This window comes from Amblyraja radiata, chromosome 16 (assembly GCF_010909765.2).
Source record: "Amblyraja radiata isolate CabotCenter1 chromosome 16, sAmbRad1.1.pri, whole genome shotgun sequence".
In the NCBI taxonomy this organism is placed as follows: Eukaryota; Metazoa; Chordata; class Chondrichthyes; order Rajiformes; family Rajidae; genus Amblyraja; species Amblyraja radiata.
In genome coordinates this window covers 19,617,012-19,641,191 of record NC_045971.1, presented here as the reverse complement: position 1 = coordinate 19,641,191, position 24,180 = coordinate 19,617,012, and the positions used below count along the sequence as shown (strand labels likewise).

General features: G+C 42.2%; 1 protein-coding gene across 1 annotated transcript; it reads right to left on the bottom strand.

Annotated features, from left to right (window-relative positions):
* Positions 1-19,815, bottom strand: LOC116982019 (all-trans-retinol 13,14-reductase-like). Its single transcript, XM_033035290.1, has 11 exons — positions 19,566-19,815; positions 17,622-17,804; positions 14,115-14,356; positions 13,104-13,305; positions 10,096-10,293; positions 9,876-9,995; positions 7,802-7,940; positions 6,845-6,954; positions 6,237-6,403; positions 4,717-4,876; positions 1-601 (listed from the first exon to the last, which is right to left on the bottom strand). The coding sequence occupies exons 1-11, from the start codon at positions 19,726-19,728 to the stop codon at positions 456-458; spliced, it is 1,830 nt and encodes a 609-aa protein (XP_032891181.1). The 5' UTR covers positions 19,729-19,815; the 3' UTR covers positions 1-455.
* Positions 19,816-24,180: the final 4,365 nt, after the last annotated feature.

The window sequence follows — 24,180 nt, the reverse complement described above, 5'->3', positions numbered from 1 at the left end:
GTCTGTAATTGCTTTCTTTATGTGCGAGCTCTTCAAGTTTACTTAACACAGGAGTTAATTCTTCAAGTCTAAATTCCAAACTACCCATTTACTTGCAAATCATTGCTCTTTAATGTTTACATGATTAATAATCTGAAATGTGAATTCCGAAAACGGAAAGCAAAATAAATGAGTTTGCTCGTGTTAATGGATAATATGGATTAAAAATCAGTTGCGTGCAAATTGCAATTAGATCTAGATTTGTTAAGCAAAATGTTACTCGTCCAGTTATCTTCTGTATGTTGGTTCAGAAAGTTGCTTCTACAATGATGCTTGTCCCAGTGCCAAAACTGTGGCTCTGTAAAGAAACATGTCCAAAGTCTTTGACATCCCTTAGGAATTGGACGTCAGTGCAGGTTATCAATAAAGCAGGATTAAAAACCTTAACAATGCACTGTTGAGCTATCTTTGCACTGTTAAACTTTCTTCTTGCTTTCATCTTTTTTGATCTTCTTCTTTAGGTTCCCGATATCCCGGTAAAGATTGCGATGAAGAACGCCAGATGCACAGATAAGGGCTCCTTGGCTGGCTCCCATGAAACCGCACGAAAATATGTCCTGACCTGGAATGATAAAGGCGAGAGGCAATAGGACTACAGCTCTACCACTGATTTTCCAGCAACTGATGGCCCGGCACTTCCTTTAATCCAGATAAAATTATGAGAGCTCACTTTAAATCTCCCCCACACCCACCCTCTCAAGCCCCTGCTGAAAATATAACATCTAGGTCGGGCAAGGCGGCCGATCTCTATCTCATCGGGACTTCCGCGGCCGATTAGCGGGTCGTACTTGATCCCTGCGGCCAGGGCTCTGGAACTCACGCCCGGACGGAGCCTGCAGATCCATCCCTATAGCCGATTTCTGAGCCAGACTTTATGGGCCAGTATCTCAGCCTCTCAGCGGCCTTGGTAGACCGTTCCGGTACTCTTGGACTCCTCCCGGAGGCCGAGAGCTCTGGCAAAACAGATACACCAGAAATGCTCTGGAACTAAGGGTGCCGGAAAATCGGTGGTGAACCCGTACATTCTTCACTTGCATCTATATTTATGCAATCTCTCCTGCTATATAAATCCCATCCATTATTATTATTATTATTATTTCCTCACCACACTGCCAGCAAATCGGTTTGATTGCATTCTGCTCCTGTATCTTATGAACTTATGAATATGAACTATGAACTGTAGGTTTTTACTCCCCTAACCTGGAGAAAAGACCATGGCTACTCACCTTAACTATGGCCCGCATGATGTTATGAATCTCCATATTATCACTGCTCAGTTTCCAGGGGAAGTAAATCCTAGTCTACCCAGCCTCAGCTTCATAATGTAAATAAATGGTCTTTAAAACGGAACAGAATTTCCTCGCATGACAAAAAAGCATTGCATCACGACACATTTTACATAATTATTTGAACCACATAGGCAATATGAATAAAAATGGCACTTTTAAATTTATTAATTCACAGGCCTCAAAGACAAGGCTAGTACTTATTGACCATCCATCCACTTGCTTGGCTAACGTCCATGAATGAATGAATGAATGAATGAATACGTTTATTGTCATTGCACAATACTGTGCAACGAAATTCCATTACATCTCCTCCGGTTAAAAAGAAATACAAACACGACAGCCATTAACACATATGTACACTTATTAGCAAAACAATAAATAAATTTTAAAATAATTTAAAAGAATTTAGCGGCATTCCTCGGAATTACATTTTGCTTCCCCAGTGTTCTCTGTTGGAATTAAGCTCTTTTATCACACATGGGTAGAAACTATTTTTTAGTCTACAGCGAGCCTTCAGAGACCTGAATCGCCTCCCAGAGGGTAGCAGAGTAAAAAGATGGTTGGCAGGGTGGGATGTGTCCTGCTTGATATTTGTGGCCCGGCGCAAGCATCGGGCCTTGTATATGTCATCCAAAGAGGGCAGTTGAGCGTTTGTAATGCTCTGTGCAGTTTTTATAATTCCCTGCAGCGCCCTCCACTCAGCCACAGTGCAGCTAGCAAACCACACCAGGATTCCATAGGTGAGGATACTTTCCACGACGCATCGGTAGAAGGACAACAGCAGCGGCTGTGAGACGTTTGCTCTCCGCAGAGACCTCAGGAAATACAGCCGCTGATGAGACTTCTTCACGAGAGTGACGGTGTTCATTTGCCATTTGAGGTCCTGGGAGATGTTTATTCCCAGGAACTTAAAGCCAGTGACTCTCTCCACCATGTCTCCTTTGATGTATAAGGGAGCAGGTTCCTCTCTCCTCTTCCTCCTGAAGTCAACGACCAGTTCTTTTGTCTTTGATGGGTTGAGTACCAGGTTGTTTTTGGTACACCAGACAGTCAGTTTTTGGACCATCCCTGTAGGCAGACTCGTCGTTGTTGTTTATCAGTCCCACCACAGTCGTGTCGTCCGCAAACTTGATGATCCTGTTTGTACTGTGTGTTGGTATACAGTCGTAAGTGTATATTGTATACAAGATGGGACTCAGCACACATCCTTGTGGCGCTCCTGTGCTGAGCGTCAGGACTGGGGAGTAATTGGACCCCATCCTGACAGTCTGTGGGCGGTCTGTTAGAAAGTCCTTAATCCATCCACACGTGTTTGCATTAACACCTAGATCAGACAGTTTGTCCACCATTCTGCTGGGGATGATACAATTAAATGCAGAACTAAAATCTACAAATAACATCCTCACATATGAGCCAGGACGCTCCAGATGTGTCAGTGCAGAATGTAGAGCTGTGTTGATGGCATCTTCCGTTGACCTATTAGCTCTATATGCAAACTGATGCTGATCCATGGTGGATGGGAGTGAGGACTTAAATGTGGGCCAGGACCAGCCGTTCAAAACATTTCATCACGGTCGAAGTGAGAGCAACAGGTCTATAGTCATTCAAGCTCGTAATGAATGTTTTTTTGGGTACAGGCACGATGGTAGCAGTCTTAAAGCATTTAGGGACAGTGCACGTTGACAGAGAGAGGTTAAAGATGTTGCTAAAAACCTCCGCTAACTGGTCTGCACAGTCCCGCAATACTCTCCCTGGGATGCCATCTGGGCCAGGGTGTTTATGAACCATATTGGTGGATCTAGTACCACGTATCAGCCAGAGCAGATAAAGGCCGCAGATTTCATTCCCTGATGAGCATTGTTAGTTTTGATAAATGTTCCCTCCCCCAGCCCCCCTAGATTTCATTTAATTGGTCATTCTCTTATTTTGCTTGTTTTCAATCTAATGGTAAGAACATTGAATTCTCCATTTTGTGGTAATTTTATCCCCTCCATGTGCCTCTCCTTCCACCTATATCCCTTGCTCTGGCTTCACATGTCATGCCTCTTCTCTTCTTATCTCACCGCCTTTTGTCTTTTTATCTCATCTTTGTCCAACCATCTGCCAATCAAATCCCCCTCACCTGTATCCTCATCACGTTCCTGGCTTTGTCCCACCTCCACCTCTCTTCCAGCTTCCCTGTTCCTACTGCAGACAAACTGAAGAAAGGTCCCGACACGAAACATCTCCTGTCCATGTTCCGCGGTGATGTTGCCTGACCCACTGAGTTATTCCAGCACTTTGCCTTTTAAAAAAATAAAATAGGCCAGCATCTGCATTTCCTCGTGTCTACATTTTCCTGCATGTTCTTATGTTCCCCAACAAACTCACACCTCCTGATTAATGGTCCGCTCACTAGATGCAATTACATAGCTTCACCACAGTGCTACAGCATACAACTTCTATTTGTTTTTCAATCATACAGATCTTTAAAATATAGTCTGAGAATGCATTTGTTGCTAAAATCCAATATACTACAGAGCATGTTTTGCATTTTCATGTAAAGATGATAACCTAGGCCTTAACGTCAGCAAGGCAAAAGAATTGGTCATTGACATATCGAAGTGAGGGGGTGAACACATCCTTGTCGCCAACAATGGAGCTGCTGTAGAGATGGTAGCTGCAAGTACCTCGGCATCCACAACTCCAGCAACCTAACCAGTTCCCTTCACTCTGATGCTGTGATTTACTTTTTTGGACGTCCGAGCAGATTCGGCATGGCCTCGAGGATTCTTTCCAACTTCTACAGATGGCCTGTTGAAAGTTTCCTGATGGGATGCATCTCAGCAGGAACGGCGACTGCTCTGCTCCTGACCTCCTAAACCTTTGGGAATGGTAAACACAGCCCAGTCTATCACAGGGGTCGTATCCGTCCATCCATCCATCTTCATGATGTGGGGAATCAGGAAGGCTGGAAGTATCATCATGGATGGCTGCCATCTTGTCCATTCCCTTCTCTCTCGACTACCTTCCAGGAGAAGATGCAGGAGCTTGAAAGTTTGGACTTCCAAACTTAAGAACAGCTTCTTCCCCATTGCTATCAGACTGCAGAACCAATCTCCTCTTGCTCATCCCACCCTCCGAGGTGCTGCCATGTACAATCTTACTTTAAACTCCAACACATATCACTACTGCACTTTAACAATCCTTTGTACTACTTGGATTTTGCATTAAAATCCTAAATCTTCTACTACTTTGCCCTCAATGTTTTTTGTTGTATTGATCATTGTCGTGCATATACTGTTTACCTTGTGGAATTTCATTGCACTCTAAACTAATCTAATTGGAAAAATCTTACAGCATCTGTATTGCACGCTACATTCTTTCTGATTGATGCAGGATGGCATACCTGTTAAATAAAGGTTCTTGATTGGTGTTTTTGCTCTAGAGGTGGCAATAGTCTCTGCAGCAAAACGGGACACATCATGATTAGCACCATATATTTCTCCACATGAAGCGGCAATGTAGAACTGATTGCTCAGTGGAGAGCCGACTTCGATGTACTCAATCTGGAATGTAGTCAAACACAAACTTATCAAGTTAGCCCAAAACAATTGGAAGTAGAAATAGCACTTGCAATTTACAAGTTTAGTTTAGTTTACAGATACAGCGTGGAAGCAGAGTCTTCAGCCCGAGTCCACGCTGACCAGCGATCCCTGCAGATTAACACTGTCCGATACAATAGGGACAATTTTTTACAATTATGCCAATCCAATTAACCTACAAAACTGTACGTCTTTAGAGTGTGGGAGGAAACAAGAGATCCTGGAAAAAACCCACGCAGGTCATGGGGACAACGTACAAACTGCACACATACAAGCACCCGTAGTCAGGATCGAACCCGCATCTCTGACGCTGTAAGGCAGAAACTACCATTGTGCCCTTGCTGCAACTTGGCACAGATACAAGGGTCAGAGATTCATAGAGGTTTAGTGCAGAGAGCAGCTATTTGACCCATTGTAATAATACCTTAGATTACCTTACTGTGATATAAACTTCAATGTAATTACAGTATTTTGCTCTTGCAATACAATTACGACAGCAACTTTTGCCATTTAATATGCCGTCACGAAAGGAATTCGGTTTAATTCTATTTCCCAGCTCTCAGACCATTGGCTCATTAAAGTATAATATATAAAATGTAATCAGGATTTCTACCTCCATCAACCTTTGATGCAATCAGTTCCTGACCTCTGCCATGCAAAGAGTGGACTAATTTTGTTCTCAATGCTTTCTACTGTTGTACTAATTAACTTAAATCACGTACTTCTCCACCAACAAAAGTACATAATGTCCTTTCTTTCATCTTAGATAAGTCTTTTTTCCCCTTGTCCACAATTTCTCCTAAAAAAGCCTTGATGGTTTCCACTCATAACTGTTAACCCTTCAATCCATGAAAATACTTTACAGTAATATAAACTTCAATATAATGTTTCAATCTTGCATTACTACTCAGAGTCATAGAGTGATACAGTGCGGAAACAGGCCCTTCAGCCCAAATTGCTACGCTAGTCCCACCTGCCTGTGTTTGGTCCATATCCCTCCAAACTTGTCCGATCCATGTACCTGCCTAACTGTTTCTTAAAATATGGGATAGTCCAGCCTCAACTACCTCCTCTGGCAGCTTGTTCCATAAACCCACTACCCTTGTGTGAAAAAGACACCCCTCAGATTCCTATTAAATCTTTTCCCCTTCACCTTGATCCTATGTCCTCGATTCCCCTACTCTGAACAATAGATTCTGTGCCTCTACCTTATTTATTCCTCTCATGGTTTTATGTACTATGAAGGCAACTTTCGCCATTTAATATTTTATCATTGCAAACATTGCAAGTTACTTTGTTAGTGCACAAACTTAAGTAAACATACCCTGTCTTTGAGTTGTGGAAAGTACTCAGTGGTTTGCTCTATCAACCCTCTGGCAATGCCCATCTTTAAACTCTCATAGTCTTCTCCTCGTTTCTTCACACGTTCATCTTTCCATTTTTCAAACCACTCATAGCGTACAAGTGTAATTATAATCATACTGGACTTGCCTTCAAATACAAAAAAAAAATTGCTTTTATTAACAAAAGAAGAGTTCCTTTGAACTGTTTTCTTATTATTTAATTATCAGAATAGCCCTTGGGGGATAATCTGCTGTTAATGATCTGAGAGACTTGGATGCCCAAGACCTTTCCCTGTGTAGGAAAGAACTGCAGATGCTGGTTTAAATAGAAGGTAGACACAAAATGCTGGAGTAACTCAAAGGGACAGGCAGCATCTCTGGAGAGAAGGAATGGGTGACGCATCTATAGTTTCTTCCTTCACATGGTTTACGTGGTTAGAGTGAGATCAATTCATCTTGTGAACAAGATGTCAACAAGGGATCTTCTGATATTATCTCAACAGTATCTTACGTTTTCTGAACAAGTTATTGGAAAGAGACGCGTGCACTGGGCAATATTGATATTCAATCAATGCCTGTTGCTAATTACCTGCAAATCTGTCATCCCAGGATGGATCTTTAGCTGACGGAAAGGAGACAAACATCATTGGATGTCTTTGGATTAGATCTTCATCCTTGAGTGAAAAGTATTTAATGAATCTGCCAATGAAGAAAAGTACAGCTAATAGTTTACTCAGTAAATGGCGTGGAATTCTCAGAAACCTGTAATTAAAAAATTGTAAAACATAGAACAATACAGCGCAGGAACAGGCCCTTCAATTAACAATATCTACTCCGAACATGATGCCAAAATAAACTAATCTCAACTGGCTGCATATGATCCATGTCTCTCCATTCCCTGCCCCTATTCTCCAGCTTCTTAAGCCCACTAATAAAAGAAATGTAAAAAGTCTTGTTGATGGGTTATTTTTATCAACATCTCTCCCTTGGTGTATTTACTGTTGTACATACCAAAGGGAAGTGCATGTCCTGCCTCTTGAACCATGCATGCCCTGGCACTTGAACCATCAGAGGGCAGCGGAGGCCTGTTCTCTGGATGCTTTCAAGAGAAAGTTAGAGAGTTAGCTCTTAAAGATAGTGGAGTCAGGAGATATGGGGAGAAGGCAGGAACGGGGTACTGATTGTGGATGATCAGCCATGATCACATTGAATGGCGGTGCTGCCGTGAAGTGCCGAATGGCCTACTCCTGCACCTATTGTCTAATGTCTAGTCATTTTCTGCACTAAAGACAAATTAGTTCCAATTCCATGTTCAAACCTACCAAAATATTTATAATCCCATTTATGAAATCAAAACTTCAGAGAAATACGACGAACAAAAACAGATTATGAATGGAAATTCATGATGCGATCGAGACATCCACAGTCACACTTGTCCACGGGGAATGGCGTGGTATTTTCATGGATCATATTCATGTTATTTCACAACAATTGAATGTAATTCATAAGGGAAAATGTCGTCAATTAAAACACTAAATTGACTTACAAATCATCAATATTGTTTTCCTTAAAGAACCAGTAATTTGCTGCTTTCAACCCCAACTCTTCCTTCGAGCCATCGAGACCGACAAACACGCTGAACCCTCCCACTCCATGTTGTACCGAGCTCAGCTGGGCCTGGATTGCTGTGGGGCCAACAGAAAGATCAATCACCATCGGACCCGACTTTCATTGAAGGAATTATTTTCACGCTCCCAGATATTGGGGCAAGTGTTTAGTTTAGAGATACAGCACGGAAACAGGCCCTTCGGCCCACCGAGTCTGCATTGACCAGCGATCCCCGCATATTAACACTATCCCACACACACAATTTTACATTTACAAAGCCAATTTACCTGTGTCTTTGGATTGTGGGAGGAAACCGAAGATCTCGGAGAAAAGCCACGCAGGTCACGGGGAGAATGTACAAACTCCATACGGACAGCACCCATCGTCGGGATCGAACCCGGATCTCCGTGCACTGCAAATGCCGTATGGCAGGAACTCCACCGCTGTGCCACCGTGCCGCCCAATTTTGTTTGTTTGAATGGTGTTTCCCATTGTAATAACCTGAGATGTCGTGGAAAATCTTATGTGGTGCACAGTTAAAGAACCAATGCACGTTCCTGAGTAATGACCAAGATGAAACTCAACTTGAACAAGGTACGTCTGAAGAAGTGTCTCGACCTAAAACGTTACCCATTTCTTTTCTCCAGAGATACTGCCTGGCCTGCTGCATTACTCCAGCATTTTGTGTCTATCTTCAATGAAAAATAAAGTCTGGTCTTTTAACTCCCATTCCATATCATTTAGGTCTTACTCCGAAAGAAACATCTGCTTCCACATTTTTTTAAATTTCTCCTTAGTGCGGTATTATTTGTATTAAAATTCAAATCATATTCATGTATTCATCATATGCTTCATAATCACTCTGCAAGTTAGCTACTTGTACCGAGATCAGCTCTAACGCCATGCTTCATTTAACTGCTAGATCAACCTGGATAAATAAAATTATGAGGCATAGGCAGGGTAGATAGTCAGAACCTTTCTCTCAGGGTAGAAATGTCAAAGTCTAGCGGGCATAGTTGCGAGATGAATGGGGCAAAGGGGGAAGGGTGGCGCTGCTGGTAGAGCTAGTACTTCACAGTGCCAGAGACTTGGGTTCAATCCTAACCTTGAGAAACTATATTCTGCAGTCTGGTATTTTCTCTTTGCTCTACCCGTTGTATTCCTGCACGTCTTGACTGTACTCAAGTATAGTATATCATTAATTGAATAGCATGCAAACAAAAGCTTTCCACCGTACCTCAGTACATGTGCCAATAATAAATAGATAAGACACTTGATTTTAATCCGATCATGCGATGGACATATTTAAAAATAAATGGATTAATAATAATCAAAAGGGCTAAAATCTAAACTCAAATCATATTCATCTTCTAAATACCTAGTTCAACTAGGCCTGTTAAATAGAGCATGGAAAAGAAGGAAAAGTTTGTTGTAGATCCATTAAAAGGAAATTGTCATTATTTAACAAAGCACTGAATAAACAAGGAAGAATGAAATAATCAATTATTACCAGTTGACCATGAGTGATGAGCTTTAAACTATACTAGGCCAAATGCAGACCCGTTGGGTCTGCTCCCCCAACGCAGCTGTTCCCTACCCGTAGCCCCCACGGGAGACGTGTCCTCAAGCCATTCAGGACTCAGCAGTGCGGCTGTTTTTAAATGGCGAGAGGCGGGCACCAGCAGCCGTTATGGTCGCTGGCCAGCAGGAGGCGACAAAATGAGTGAGTGGGGGGGGGGGAGGGAAGAGAAGGATTTTATTAAAAATGTGTACATAAACACAACAAAATTTAATGAGGAGTGGATACTTGGAATGAAAAGTGAAATCTCTACTGAAATGGAAAAAATCTGGGCGTTTCTGGGTCTGGTTGTTGGCGTAGCAACGAATCAAAGGCTGGCACCCACAAGTCAGGCAGAAACACACACAGCCAGCCAGCCACAGAGTTTTAATATTATAGATACTTGCTTGTCTCTGTCTATTTTTTAATAAAATAAAACCATCTATTTACACACCTGGTTTACTTTGCACTTCACAAGGTAGCAGTTTCTCATAAGTATTAAATATTCCTGCATCAGAAATCACAATGGGAGCAAACAGGTTGATTTCATCTTCACCTTTCATCACCGTCACACCTACCAAGAAAGGATAAAACTTGATTAGTTAAAATTAAAACAAGTGCACTTGTTTGTCTCATTTCTCTTCTGGCGATGAAAGCATTGAATTCACACCCACCATATGCTTCACCATCTTCGTTGACTAGTATACGTTGAACAGGAGCCCGCATGAGGACATCTCCTCCACTTTTCCTAATAACCGGGATTATGTGAAAGGCAATCTCGCTGGACCCTCCTTTTGGGTACCACGCACCTTTCAGGTAGTGCTGCACAACAATGGCGTGCATGAGAAAACTGGCATCTCTCGGCATGACTCCTGCAAAAAGAAAACACGTTTCTAGCAAGGGCAGTACAGATACCCAATGGGTTTACCAAAAGAGAGCAGTGCCCAAAGTACAGAATATTCACCAAACTGTGTCGCAAGCGCAACCTAAAGTTTTGACAGCTTTTTTTTTTTGTTCTATTCATAATGAATGTGAAGGCTCTGGAGTGGATGCAGAAGAGGTTTACCCGAATGCTAAAAAAGACACAAGGTGCTGGAGTAACTCAGCAGATCAGGAAGCATCTCTGGTGAACACGGATATGCGATGTTTAGGGTCAGGATCTTTCTTCAGACTGGTGCCTGTATTACCAGAAAGCTGCCTGTATTAGAGTATTCACTGCAAGGAGAGATTGGACAACTACGATAGTTTTCTCTGGAGCATCAAAGGCTGAGGGGAGACCTGATAGAAACTTATAAAATGTTGAGTGGCATGTATAGGCTAGACGCAGAACTGTCAAAGACTAGAGGGCAGAGCTTTAAGGTGAGAGGGCACGTTTAAAGGTGACGTGCGGGGCAAGTTTTTTTTTTTTTATAATACAGAGAGCAGTTGGTGTCTGAAACACACTGCCAAAGTTGATGGTAGAGTTAGATATGATACGGCATTCAAGAGGCATTTAGACAGGCACATGGATGGGCCAGCAATGGAGGGATATAGATCCTGTTCAGGCACAGATTACTTTAACCTGGCATCATATTCAGTGTGGAAATTGTGGGTCAAAAGGCTTGTTCTTTTGCTGTACTTTTCAAAGTTTTTATTCCTTACCTAAGATCATCAAGATATAACTGTATTTGTATAATAAACATAGGCAATTAGCAAAGAATCATTTACATATTTAAGAGAATACATCACACAGCATCACTAGGCTTTACTCCACCGACAACCTCAAGACCATCCAGGCCACTCCTCCTAATAGATAAACCAGACCAATTCTTAACGAGTTGGTCTCCATTTATTGACTTCGTGGATTCATGTGGTGCAACAGAATCGTAAAAAACAACTGTTTCAGGTCTGGGTGAAAGATGGTCAACAATATAAAAACTCATCTCCTATCTCCTATTTGCTAATCTTTCTCTTGCTCTTTTTTCTTTCTTATTTTTCTTCCTCACTCTCTTTCTCTTTGTACACACACTACATGTTTTTCTACTACTCTACTATCTTTCTTTCTCTCATTTCTTTAAAAAAAAATAAAAATGAAATGAAGTTGTACATAGAATGTATCGTGTCAACATATTTGGCACCTGAAAAATGGTACCACTGTATTGTACTTACTTCTAATAAATAAAATAAAATAAAAACATTTTAAAAAAAAAGACCATCCAGGCCAGACACTGTAGTTCAGACCATGCGGTCAATGAAAGCCATAGACAATCTTGAAAAGTTTACTGTCACATTGATTGAGGTGATATCAGTGAAAATATTGTTTAAGTTGGGATAACACCACTATCCAACTCCAAGAGTTAAAAGCCATCCCATTAAGAGGAAGTGTAGTGAAGCTGGTGGGGCTGCTAGCATCACAGTGCCAAAGACCCACCTTCAATCCTCACCTCGGTGCTATCTCAGTGGATTTTGCACATTCTCTCTGTAACTGCACGAGTTTCCTTCCATACCACAAGGGCGTGCAGGTCGGTAGATTAATCAGCCACTGGAACCTGCCACAACGTGTAGCTGAGTGGAGGAATCGCAGGGAAATTGATGAGAACGTGGATAGAAGAAAGAGTGGGAAAAATATAGGAATGGTGGGAATTATGCTTGATGATCAGCGTGGACTCGATGGGAAGGAGGGCCTGTTGCTGTATCACTCCACCTCCATGACTTCAATGTGGAAGGTGAACCACCTCAATGTGAAAATCACAAAGAACACACCAGTGGGTAGTACCTTTCCAACAAATGGAATAAAACTCTACACAGCGCCTGCACCTAGTGCTCGTATACACACTCCAGTCTGGAGATGAAGGTTCCCACTGGCCAAGCTTCTCTTATGGTGAATCACCTGATTATTTGCAGTCGAGATACTAGCGGTTCAATTGATTAAAGCTCAACGCTTTAATTGTATGAGACGTTAGTGAGGCCGCTACATGGAGTATTGTGTTCGGCTTTGGTCAGCCGGATTACAGGAAAGATGCCATTAAGCTGGAAAGATTGCAGAAGAGATTTAAGAGGATTTTGGCATGGCTCAAGAGCTTGAGTATAGAGAGGAGGGGTAGGCTAGGAGGCTGAAGGGTGGTTTTATAGAGATGTTTATAATGCAATTTCCCTTTAATTTGCAGGAAGGAACTGTCGATGCTGGTTTAAACCAAAGATAGACACAAATTGCAGGAGTAATTCAGTGGGACAGACCACCTCTCTGGAGAGAAGGAGTGGGTGATATTTCTTCAGTCTGAAGAAAGATATCGACCCAAAACCTCTCCCATTTCTCCCCCCCAGAGATGCCTGTCCCGCTGAGTTACTACTGCATTTTGTGTCCATCTTCCCATTCATTTATCTTACTATTAATCTAGACTAATTTACATAGCTGGTAACCTACATCTTTGGGACGTGGGAGGAAACTGGAGGACCTGGAGAGAAACCAGGTTGGCTGGAGAGAAACTCCACACAAACAATACCAGAGGCGAGGATCGAACCAGTGTCCCTGGAGCCGAGGCAGTAACACTATCCACTACACCACCGTGCTGCCTAGGTGAACATATTCCACAAACAACAGCAAAAAGAAATGAACACTGTCAGAATTAATGCAAATTAAACAACGCAAGTTATAAAAAAACGTTTTTACGAGGTGAAAACAAACATAATAAAAGCACGTTACCATAATCCCCACAGATGTAACACATGACGGTTCGAAGGTCTTTATTTTTTGTCAGGCTATTCACCAAATCTGAAAGCGAGGTAGAAGCCAGCTTGAAAACTGATGTGAACCAGTGGATGATGCCAGTCCTGATGAGGAACCTGGCCAGATGAAGAGGGATCATTTTTATTATAATTAACTGCGGTAATCTTTTTGCGACCATCTGCAGAAAAATAAGCAAAACATGGTGGAAAGATCAAATCCCTCTTCTGCATAAAAAAGTGGCACAGCGGTAAAGTGTCAAAGACCTGGGTTCAATCCTGACTATGGGTGCTGTCTGTACAGAGTTTGTACATTCTCCCCACGACCTCTCTTCGAGTGCTCCGGTTTTCTCTCACACTCCAAAGGCGTACAGATTTGTAGGTGAATTGGCTTTTTGTAAAATATCCCTCGTGTGCAGGATAGTGCTAATATACGAGGTGATCGCTGGTCGGCACGGGCTCGGTGGAGTAAAGGACCCGTTTCCACTACCTCTATACAGCCTTTATCAATATTCGGAGGTTGACACCTGAAACTCTAAATGCTAGGAGAGGTTGGGCAAACATGGATTGTTTTCTCTGCAGCATCAGAGGCTGAAAGGAGACCTGACAGAAGTACAGAAAATTATGAGAGGCATGTATAGGATAGACAGTCAGAACCTTTTTCCCCCAGGGTGGAGAGTATAACTTTAAGATGAGTGGGGCAAAGTTTAAAGGAGAAGTGTGGGGCAATTTTTTATTGAAAACACAGATGACAATTGCCTGTTACCTGCTGCCAGGGTTAGTGGTGGAGGCAGATGTGATTGGGGTATGTAAGAGACACATGGATATGCAGGGAATGAAGGGATATGGGATAATGTGCAGGCAGGGTAGATTAGTTTAACTTTGCATTATGTTCGGCATGGATATTGTGGGATGAAGGGGCTGCTCCTGTGTTACATTCAATATAAATAAATACTTTAAAACAATTTAATTTTCTGGTGGAAAAAGTTACCGTTATAAGTTTCAGGTATTTATCAATAGCTTCTTTTTCCTGAGGAAATTGCGTATGCAAGCAATGTTGATAATTTTTCTCTCCACTGCACAACTGATACGTGCGTAGAGTCTGACGTTCCCCCAGGACTACATGGTCAAACACGTCATCCATTTTCACCCATTCCAGTTGTCCATCTGTGATCTGGTCTATTAGAGTCCGCAGTAAGGACCGCTCATGGAGTTGTCCTACATAATGAATTCCTGAAACAAACAAAGTTCGAAGAATCCCAACACTTACGGCCATGCAGAGAAAACACAACCACCTCAATCCACAAATCCAATGGTCTATTTATTATCATGTGCAGCAATGTACAGTGAATTTTTTTTTTTGCATACAGATCAGCAAGACTATCACCATACACAAGCACAATTCCCTGGTTAAACTATAGAATGCACAGAACAGCCCACAGAGTCTAGGTATGTTACAATACTTCAGCGGCACTGCAATTCTGCCACTGGCTGTGTGCGCGATTTTGGCGCGTTTGAGGGGGGGGGACGGGTTAAAACGTGTTTTTTTTTTCCAACCTGGTCCTGGATTATATTTTGTTGGAGTGCAAGATTTTGCTAAAGAATCGTTCCGATGGCCATTCTGTGTGTTTTTTTTTATAATTCGCCCGACAAGTTAATCGCTGGAGTGATTATAAAATCAGCTTCTGAAGCCGTCAACGCCGACAACGGGGACGGATTTTATGCAGGGGACAGGTAAAAGAAAGTAGTTTATTTTTATGTATAAAAGTGTTTCTTAAGATGCATTTAATTCACATTTTAAGTTGCGAAATGGTGATTTTTTTACCCCGAAGAACCGGCAGTGTTTTTGCTGCCGATATGGGGGACTTAAATCACCGCAACCTCAACGTTCCAAATGGGCGCGTTCCAGAAAAACCCACTCGCAAGCTGATTTAAATGGCAATTAATTTACAGGTATTAAACATTAAATTCCTTCCATTTGGCCTATAAACCCATGACAATGAGATTTAAAAATTATGTTATATTGTGAATTCTTGTGTGAATGTTATTTGGACACTTAGGCTATTTAAAAATGTTAATCTATTCTTAAGAAATGGATATTTGTTTAGATCTAGTAATTGAATTTTGTAATTAGCTACAATTAGGTAACTAACTAATTATATGCTTTAATTTCAAGTCATCTAAGTAAGATTGTTTCATATTTGTTTCAGAATGCTTCAATCTATAACAACTGAAAATTTCTTTCACTTCTCTTAAATTTTAAGAAAGTTATGGGCTTTTAAATTTTCTCGCACAGCTTTTGTGTTAAGTCAATGAAAAAGGGAACAAGATGCCAATTTCCGAGTATGAAAATGGCCATAAGTTTTTTAATACTGAAGATATGAAAGTGAACTAGGTGTCAAATTAAACTTCTTTTTATGCTTTATCTGATGGGATAAATTAGACTTGATTTTTTTAATCTCAAAATTTTGTAACATTGCTACTGAGTCTATATGCAAAAGCCGCCATTTTGTCACCATTTTACAGTCCCAGCTGCATCTGGCCACAAAGGCCCATTGCAGCCGCCACCTCCATTCATGTCAACCCGTGAACTCTTGTCCTCTCCTTTCATGACCCTCTTCAGCCCTAGTTCCCCAGGGGAGGGGAGCCTCCTGCAGCTGACTTCTTGTCGAGTCTCCCCGATCCAAGTCCGCAGGTCCTGACTACCCCTGAAGTTTAGGGCTGATCGGGTATATATATTTAAAAAAAATTAAGTTGTACTATTTGGTTTGGATTTAAATTGGCCATGGAAGGATCAGATTTCAATTTTACACCCATGTAGATTGCTACCCCTTTCCCCCTTGTCAACTAAACGTCAGAACCACCTTTGTCTAGGGTAAGGTTAGTTCTGTATGTAGTTTCCATGCACGTTATCTTCAAAAGAATAGCTACATGAATAGAAGGATGTGGATCACATGCAAACAGAAGGGATTCTTACAGTTACAATTTCTTCACTTAAAGGTTCCCTCTATCAATTCTACATGTCACATCCTTAAATAATTCTGGTGCTGGCTGTGTGTGTCTGAGCTTCACAGTAACACATTGGTGGACAAGTATTTTGAGACTACTCCAGGATTTGATAGGAATCTACCTTAAATGCAGAGCTTTGGAGAACCATGGAGCTGGACAGCACAGAACCAAGTTGACATACTGGGCAAGTCCCATTGCCTGCATTTGGCCCTCAGGCCTTCCTATCTATATACCTTCTGTAAAAAGATATGATTTTACTTTCCTTGAAATTCGTTTGTCAAACTTTCCCAAACTGGGACGCAATTCCCAAACCGACAACCAAGAGTTGAGCCACTGGGTGGCGCCAGCAATGGCTGCCTCGCCAACAGTCTGTCTGTCCCTTCCTTCTCTGATGTTTTTTTATAGTATGTGTTAAATGTAAGTTTTAAGTGTCCTTTAGCTTGTTTTATGTGGGGTGGAGGTTAGGGGAAACCTTTTTTTAAAATCTCTTATCTTGACAGAGGTGCGATTTTTTTTCTGTATCGTATCTCCGTCCGCACTGCAGCCTACCAACGTGAAGTTGGCCTCCTCTGCTGGAGACCAACTTTGGAAGCTGCAACCGCAGGAGCTTGCAGGACTTAACATCGCGGAGCTGGCGATCCCTTTGCCAGGGATCGACCTCTGAGCTCCAACTGCGGGGGCCTGCGGACTTTGACATCGTGGGGCTCGCATTCCCAGGTTAAAGACCGCCATCGGGAGCTTCGGCTGCCCCGACGTGGGTGCTAAGAAACGCCGGCTGCGGAGGCTTTGACCGCCCCGACAGATGGTTCGACTGCCCTGACCGCGAGAGAAAATCAGGGAAGAAGTTTAGACTTTATTGACTTCCATCACAGTGAGGAATCCGCTGTGGTGGATGTTCATGTTAACTTTTATGTAGTTGCGTGTCTTGTTGATTTTTTTTAGAATGGCTGTATGGTAAAACGAATATCACTGTACCTTAATTGGGACACGTGTGAATAAAAGACCTTTGAAACCTTTGAAGAGAAAAAAAACATGGAGACTGGTAAGATTTAAGGGGAGAGGGGCAAGATTTAATAGGAACTCGAGGATCTACTATTTCAAGTCAAGTCAAGTTTATTTGTCACATACACATACGAGATGTGCAGTGAAATGAAAGTGGCAATGCTCGCGGACTTTTGTGCAAAAGACAAACAACCAAACTATAAACACAATCATAACACACATATTATTTTACATAATAAATAATGGAAGGAAAAACGTTCAGTAGAGTTAGTCCCTGGTGAGATAGGCGCGATAGGTTCATTCACAGACTAGTGGGTATATGGAATGAGCTGCCAGAGGAGGTAGTTGAGACACGTACTATAGCAGCATTTAAAAGACACTTGAACAGGTTTGGCGGGATGAGGGGATGAGAGGATTTAAATACTTAAATATCACACAAAACAGGAAACCAGCTTTCTAAAGTAAATATCAATCACGAGGTTCTTACCGATATCAAATTCAAAGCCTTTTTCAATGAAGGTGTGACAGCAGCCTCCAGCTTGGTCATGTTGCTCCAGCACTAGAACACGCTTGCCAGACTTTGCCAATATTGCTGCCGCTGTTAGGCCTCCAATTCCACTGCCGATCACAATAGCGTCCAAATGCCCCGGAACCTTATTTGCAGAAAAACCTAAACAGAGCCACAAAGACGTACTAGAAACATTTACGGCAAACGGAGGCTGAGGAGAGACCCAGTAGAAGTATATAAAAGTAGACTAAGTAGACGTATATAAAATTATGAAGAGCATAGAGAGAAGAGTACTCGCTAGAATTTAGAAGATTGAGGGGGGATCTTATAGAAACTTACAAAATTCTTAAGGGGTTGGACAGGCTAGATGCAGGAAGATTGTTCCCGATGTTGGGGAAGTCCAGAACAAGGGGTCACAGTTTAAGGATAAGGGGGAAATCTTTTAGGACCGAGATGAGAAAAACATTTTTCACACAGAGAGTGGTGAATCTCTGGAATTCTCTGCCACAGAAGGTTGTTGAGGCCAGTTCAATGGCTATATTTAAGAGGGAGTTAGATGTGGCCCTTGTGGCTAAAGGGATCAGGGGGTATAGAGAGAAGGCAGGTACAGGATACTGAGTTGGATGATCAGCCATGATCATATTGAATGGCAAGTGCAGGCTCGAAGGGCTGAATGGCCTACTCCTATTTTCTATGTTTCTAAGAGCTAGACTATCAGAACCTTATCCTCCCCAGGTAGGAAACGTTAAAGACTAGAGGGCATCACTTTAGGGTGAGAGGGACAAATTTGAAAGAGGTTGTGCAGGGTAAGTTTTTCTTTAACAGAGGTGGGTGTCTGGAATGTGTTGCCTGGGGTGGTGGTGGAGGCAGATACAGTAGTAGTGCTTAGAGGCTTTTAGACAGGCACGTGGATATGCATGCACTGGAGAGATATGGATCGGGTGCTGGCAGAGATTAGTTTAAGGACCTCATGTATGGGGTGTACATTGTTGGCTGAAGAGACTGTTCTTGGCTCTATGTTCTTCGTTCTAACCGCGAGCACTCGGAACCATGAACAACAACACCAGGAATATTCCTTTAGTATTTTCACCAGTAACACACCAAATAATAAAGGCTTTTCTATAAACATTTTCTGGATAGAACGTGAATGTCTAAAGTACTGTACAAGGAGCCAAAGTTGAATAACAAACCCATTCGTTTTATACTTCCTCTTGTCCTTATCATTATCAATAATAATCTGGAGGACAAATTAATCTTGAAATAACCATATAATTACAGCACGGAAACAGGCCATCTCGACCCTTCTAGTCCGTGCCGAACACGTATTCTCCCCTAGTCCCATATACCTGGAAATCGGTTCTCATGTAAAAATTTAGAGAATATTTTGATCCTTGTAATTTTTTTTCTAAACAGAGGCTTTTTATTTCTGACATTTTAAAAAATCACTATTGATTTACAGCCCAATTAACCATAGTCTAATAAACTTAAAACTGTGAGTTTTTTTTAAAAAGGACATAAGAATATAATCTTTGATGCCCCTGTCCCACTTAAGAAACCTCTGGAGACTTTGCGCCCCACCCAAGGTTTCCGTGCGGTTCCCGGAGGTTGCAGGTGGTTGCCGGAGGTTGCAGGTAGTGGAAGCAGGTAGGGAGACTGACAAAAAAACACCGGTAACCGCATGGAAACCTTGGGTGGGGCGCAAAGTCTCCAGAGGTTTCTGTTCAGGTTTCCTAAGTGGGACAGGGGCATAAAAAGTTTCCACTAGCTCTAAAGGAACCTGTTTTAGAAATGACTAAGGTTTCTAAAACAACTAACATGCTAAAGATTTTTTTTTTGTGCCACTTTATCCCAGTTTCAGCTTCCCGGTACAACGGTACAACCTGTGCTGTGGGCGTGTGGAGTATGAGCCGGCATTTATAATACCTTTGTGGAGAACCTGCTTCCTCGCTTCTTGGTCGCGCACCAGAGGCGCTGGGGCTCTGCTGGTGTCGGTAGCGAAAGGATTGGGACTCACGGGCGCCCGGCGGAATCTTCTGAACATAAAATACAAAAGCAGCAGCAACACCAACCCTGCACTAAGCCACATTTCTTCCCCCCTCGTGATAGTCACGAGTAGTGTAGAGCTTTGACGGACAGTGTGTGGGCAGACCGGTAAAATGGCGTCGACAATCACACGTGTGATACTACGTCTTTTTCGCTGAGTGGCGCATCTTTGCTCCTCTAGCAGCTTTGGTGTGGAGCCCGGTCAAAGTTTACTTCTTCCTGTTAGAACTGATAAACGGCACGAGAAATTAAAGGGGAAATGTCAGGTTAAATCTATGTATCTCGTCTTCGCAGCAAGGTCAGGAATACAGGGAGGAGAAAACAGGTGCTAATGCAGAACAAGCAAGACCAGACTGTCGCAGGCACTTGCATTTAATAACTCTACACATCATCATTGCATCTTTTTTTCAATACGAGGTTAGTTGTTAAGAGTCATGCTGCAATAATTTGAATGTACATTCTGCCCGATGGCTTAGGTCTAAAGCAGAGGATTGTCCAGCTATTAGCTAAATTACACGAGGCAGAAGTCCAGGCTCTTGATTAACCCGCGACCTGCCAGAAAGTTAATCTGGCGAGAAAGCAGCGCTTATATTGCACTGGGCTTTACTCTGAGGAGTCAAAGATAGGATAAAACAACACTGGTGGGAAAAACTAGAGGGGATGGGTGTAAGGTAAGGAGGAATAGAGCCTTCCAGTGGGGAAACAGGCCCTTCAGCCCAACTTGCCCACATCAGCCAACATGTCCCATCTACACTAGTCCCAGCTGCCTGCGTTTGGCCCATATCCATTTAAACCTGTCGTATCCATGTACAGTAACTGTCCCAATGTTTATTAAACTTTGCAATAGTACCTGTCTCAACTACCTCCTCCTGCAGCTCGTTCCATACACCCACCTTTGTGTCAAAAACATACCTATCAGATTCCTGTTAAATAATTTCCCCTTCACCTTAAACCCATGTCCTCTGGTTCTCGATTCTTGTACTGTGGGCAAGAGACTCTGTGCGTCTACCCGAGCTATCCCTCATCCGCCTGCGCTCCATGGAATAGAGTCCTAGCCTGCACAACCTCTCCCTATAGGGTGATTTCACGAAAGGTCACTGGAGCGTAAATCCCCACTCACGTGACCGAAAATTTTAACTGGGGGACAAGCGTCACTTCCGGTACATGTTAGTGGATGGGAAAACACGCACTTTCACACCCGTTAAAAACATCGAAAACGGCCAGTTTTTGAGCTGCAATTAAGTGAGCCGGTCGGGGTGACCGTGAGGAACAGCAACCTAAATTTACAGTCCAAAAAAAAGATAGAAACTAAGGTAAATACAAGGGCGAGCTGAAGGTGTAAACAAGGCGGAAGTGCTAGCGGACTTTTTTCTTGGAGATTTAAAGATCCAAAATATGGGGAATTATCGCGTTTGCTCGCTGCATTTCATCAAAAGTGGCATTATTGACTTTTTATCTTTATTCATTTGTTATATGAAAAGTATTAAAAGTTAGAAACCCGTCAGTAAAATTGCAAAATCGCCCATGGTTCTCGGGTTAGTTTTAACATGCAAAATTAACACGCTTCTGAAGCTCCATTTACCATTTAAATAATCGTAAGCTTGCATCTCAGTAAAATTGATTTCCAAACGCATTGATAGTTTACGATTATTTAAATGGTAAATCGAGCTTCAGAAGCGTGTTCATTTTGCATGTTAAAACTAACCCGAGAACCATGGGCGATTTTGCAATTTTACTGACGGGTTTCTAACTTTTAATACTTTTCATATAATAAATGAATAAAGATAAAAAGTCAATAATGCCACTTTTGATGAAATGCAGCGAGCAAACGCGATAATTCCCCATATTTTGGATCTTTAAATCTCCAAGAAAAAAGTCCGCTAGCACTTCCGCCTTGTTTACACCTTCAGCTCGCCCTTGTATTTACCTTAGTTTCTATCTTTTTTTTGGACTGTAAATTTAGGTTGCTGTTCCTCACGGTCACCCCGACTGGCTCACTTAATTGCAGCTCAAAAACTGGCCGTTTTCGATGTTTTTAACGGGTGTGAAAGTGCGTGTTTTCCCATCCACTAACATGTACCGGAAGTGACGCTTGTCCCCCAGTTAAAATTTTCGGTCACGTGAGTGGGGATTTACGCTCCAGTGACCTTTCGTGAAATCACCCTATAGCTCAGGCCCTTGAGTCCTAGCAGCATCTTTGTAAGTCATCTCTGCACTCTTTCCAGTTTGACAACATCTTTCCTATAACATGGTGGCCAGAACAGAACACAATACTCCAAAGATAGACACGAAATGCTGGAGTAACTCAGTGGGACAGGTAGCATCTCTGGAGAGAATGAATAGGTGACGTTTTGGGTCGAGACCCTCTTTCAGACAGAGTCAGGGGAGAGGGAATCTACAGATGTGGAAAGATAAACTAAATACATCAACATCTTATATCACTGCAACATGACCTCCAACTTCTATACTCGATACTCTGACTGATGAAGGCCAATGTGCCAATAAAGTTAGGGGGAGAGACAAGAGACTGCAGATGCTGGGATATCGAGTAAAAAAGTGCTGTAGGAATCACCGCAATTATGATGTTTATAAAATATTTGACAGATAAATGGACAGCAATAGTTGTGAAAGCAATGGCCCAAATGTAAGCAAATGGGATGAGCCCAGTATGCCACCTTGGTCAGCGTGGACAAGATGGGCCAAAGGGCCTGTTTCCTTGCTGTACTACTCCATGGCTCAGTATCAGTATTTGCCACTTGACTTAAGCACAGTGCAGAGTGCAAAGCAACAGGTACAGAATTGGCGTTGCAGGCGGATAGAGGGTGCAGGCAGGACGTTGGCATGCTGGTCTTTATCAGTAAGGGAAATAATTGAGTGTAGAGGTTCAGACATTATGCTGCAGTTGTACAGAATGTTAGTGAGGCAACACTTGGAATATTGTGCTCTGTTTTGGATACCATGCTATAGGAAAGATGTCATTAAGGTGGACAGAGAGCAGAGAAGATTTACAAGGATGTTGTCAGGGGGCCTGAGCCACGGTGAGAGGTTGGGGAGGCTATGACATTATTGCTTGGAGAGCAGTGGGCTGAGAGGTGATATTGGAGAGATATCACAGGGTCTTTTTTTCCAGGGTAGGGGAATCAAGGGCATGAGGGCATAGTTTATGGTGAGAGGGGAAAGATGAGGGGCAACTTTTTCACAGAGGGTGGTGGGTATATAGAATGAGCTGCCAGAGGAAGTAATTGAAGTAGGAACAATAACAATATTTGAAAGATACTTGGACAGGTGTATGGATAGAAAAGTTTTTTAGAGATATGGACCAAATTAGATATATAAGCTTAAATGGAATATGTTACCTGGTCCTTCCCTGAGAATTATTCATAACCTGAACAGTTGACAAATCAGAAATGTGGCCACTGGGCAAATATTTTAAAATAAAAATATAGGCAAACCAAGGACAATGTGTAGATTAACTGGGTCAATTTAATCAACCTTTCAGATTTAGGAGCATCCGGAGGAAATCCAAGCACTCACAGTGAGAACATGCAAACTCCACACAAAAACTCCAACCAGAGTCAGGATCAAACCTGGGAAACCAAGGTGGCAGATGCTCCATCAACTGGAAAACCCTACACCATGACCTCTGTGTTTCTTGCCATAGATGATATCATATTTATCTAGTTATTTCCTGTAGTTTCTGTTGGATGATAAATATTTGAACTTTCCCATTTTGAGAACCTCCTTCAGTCCAGTTATCAGACCACAAATGGCAAGAAGAGTACAAGTGAGTAGAACGCTATAAACATCAAGGAGAGAACCTCATCACTGGACTCTTATTTCTGACATTTAAAAAAAAAAAAACTAAATTGCAGCACAAATAATCAATGTCTATTAAGCTTAAACTGTGAGAGGTTTTTTTAAAGGCCAGAAGCAGAGAAATCTTAGAACTGTTTTGAGTTTTATCCAGCTGTCAAGGAACCCGTTTTAAGCATGACATAAATTTCTGAACAACTGACACTCAAGATTTTTTCTGCACCTTATAGAATGTTATAAACACCAAGAGGAGGTTTATCAATGGGACTTTATATTGCAGAGGTGGAAACAACCATTGGATGGTACTTTTGTGCCAGGAACCAAAGTTCTTCTCATCTAGTTCCAAACTCAGTCTGTACGGAGCTTGTACGTTCTCCCCGTGACTGCATAGGTTTTCTCCGTGTGCTCCAGTTTCTTCCCACATTCCAAAGATGTGCAGTTTGTAGGTTAATTGGTTTGGTAAAATAATAAATTGTCCCTTGAGTGTAGGATAGTGTTAGTGTACAGGGATTGCTGGCTGGTGCGGACTCGGTGGGCCGAAGGGCCATTTTCCACGCTGTATCTCCAAACTAAACTAAACTAGGTATCCTCTACAGAGAGAGGATAGAAGGTATCAACAAACATCTCCAGCCAGAGGAAAAGTGGGCAATATTGTTTCATTTCTATATGGGTTAACTGTTCA

What these genes read in the sequence shown, in the direction of transcription:
- LOC116982019 (XM_033035290.1), bottom strand. Translation starts at nt 19,728, where the DNA reads ATGTGGCTTAGTGCAGGGTTGGTGTTGCTGCTGCTTTTGTATTTTATG. An exon ending in TGAAGTGCAAAGTAAACCAG is followed by an intron (nt 7,941 to 9,875) that starts GTGTGTAAATAG and finishes TTGGCCCCACAG; the next exon opens with CAATCCAGGCCCAGCTGAGC. An exon ending in CAAGAACCTTTATTTAACAG is followed by an intron (nt 602 to 4,716) that starts GTATGCCATCCT and finishes TTATCATTCCAG; the next exon opens with GTCAGGACATATTTTCGTGC.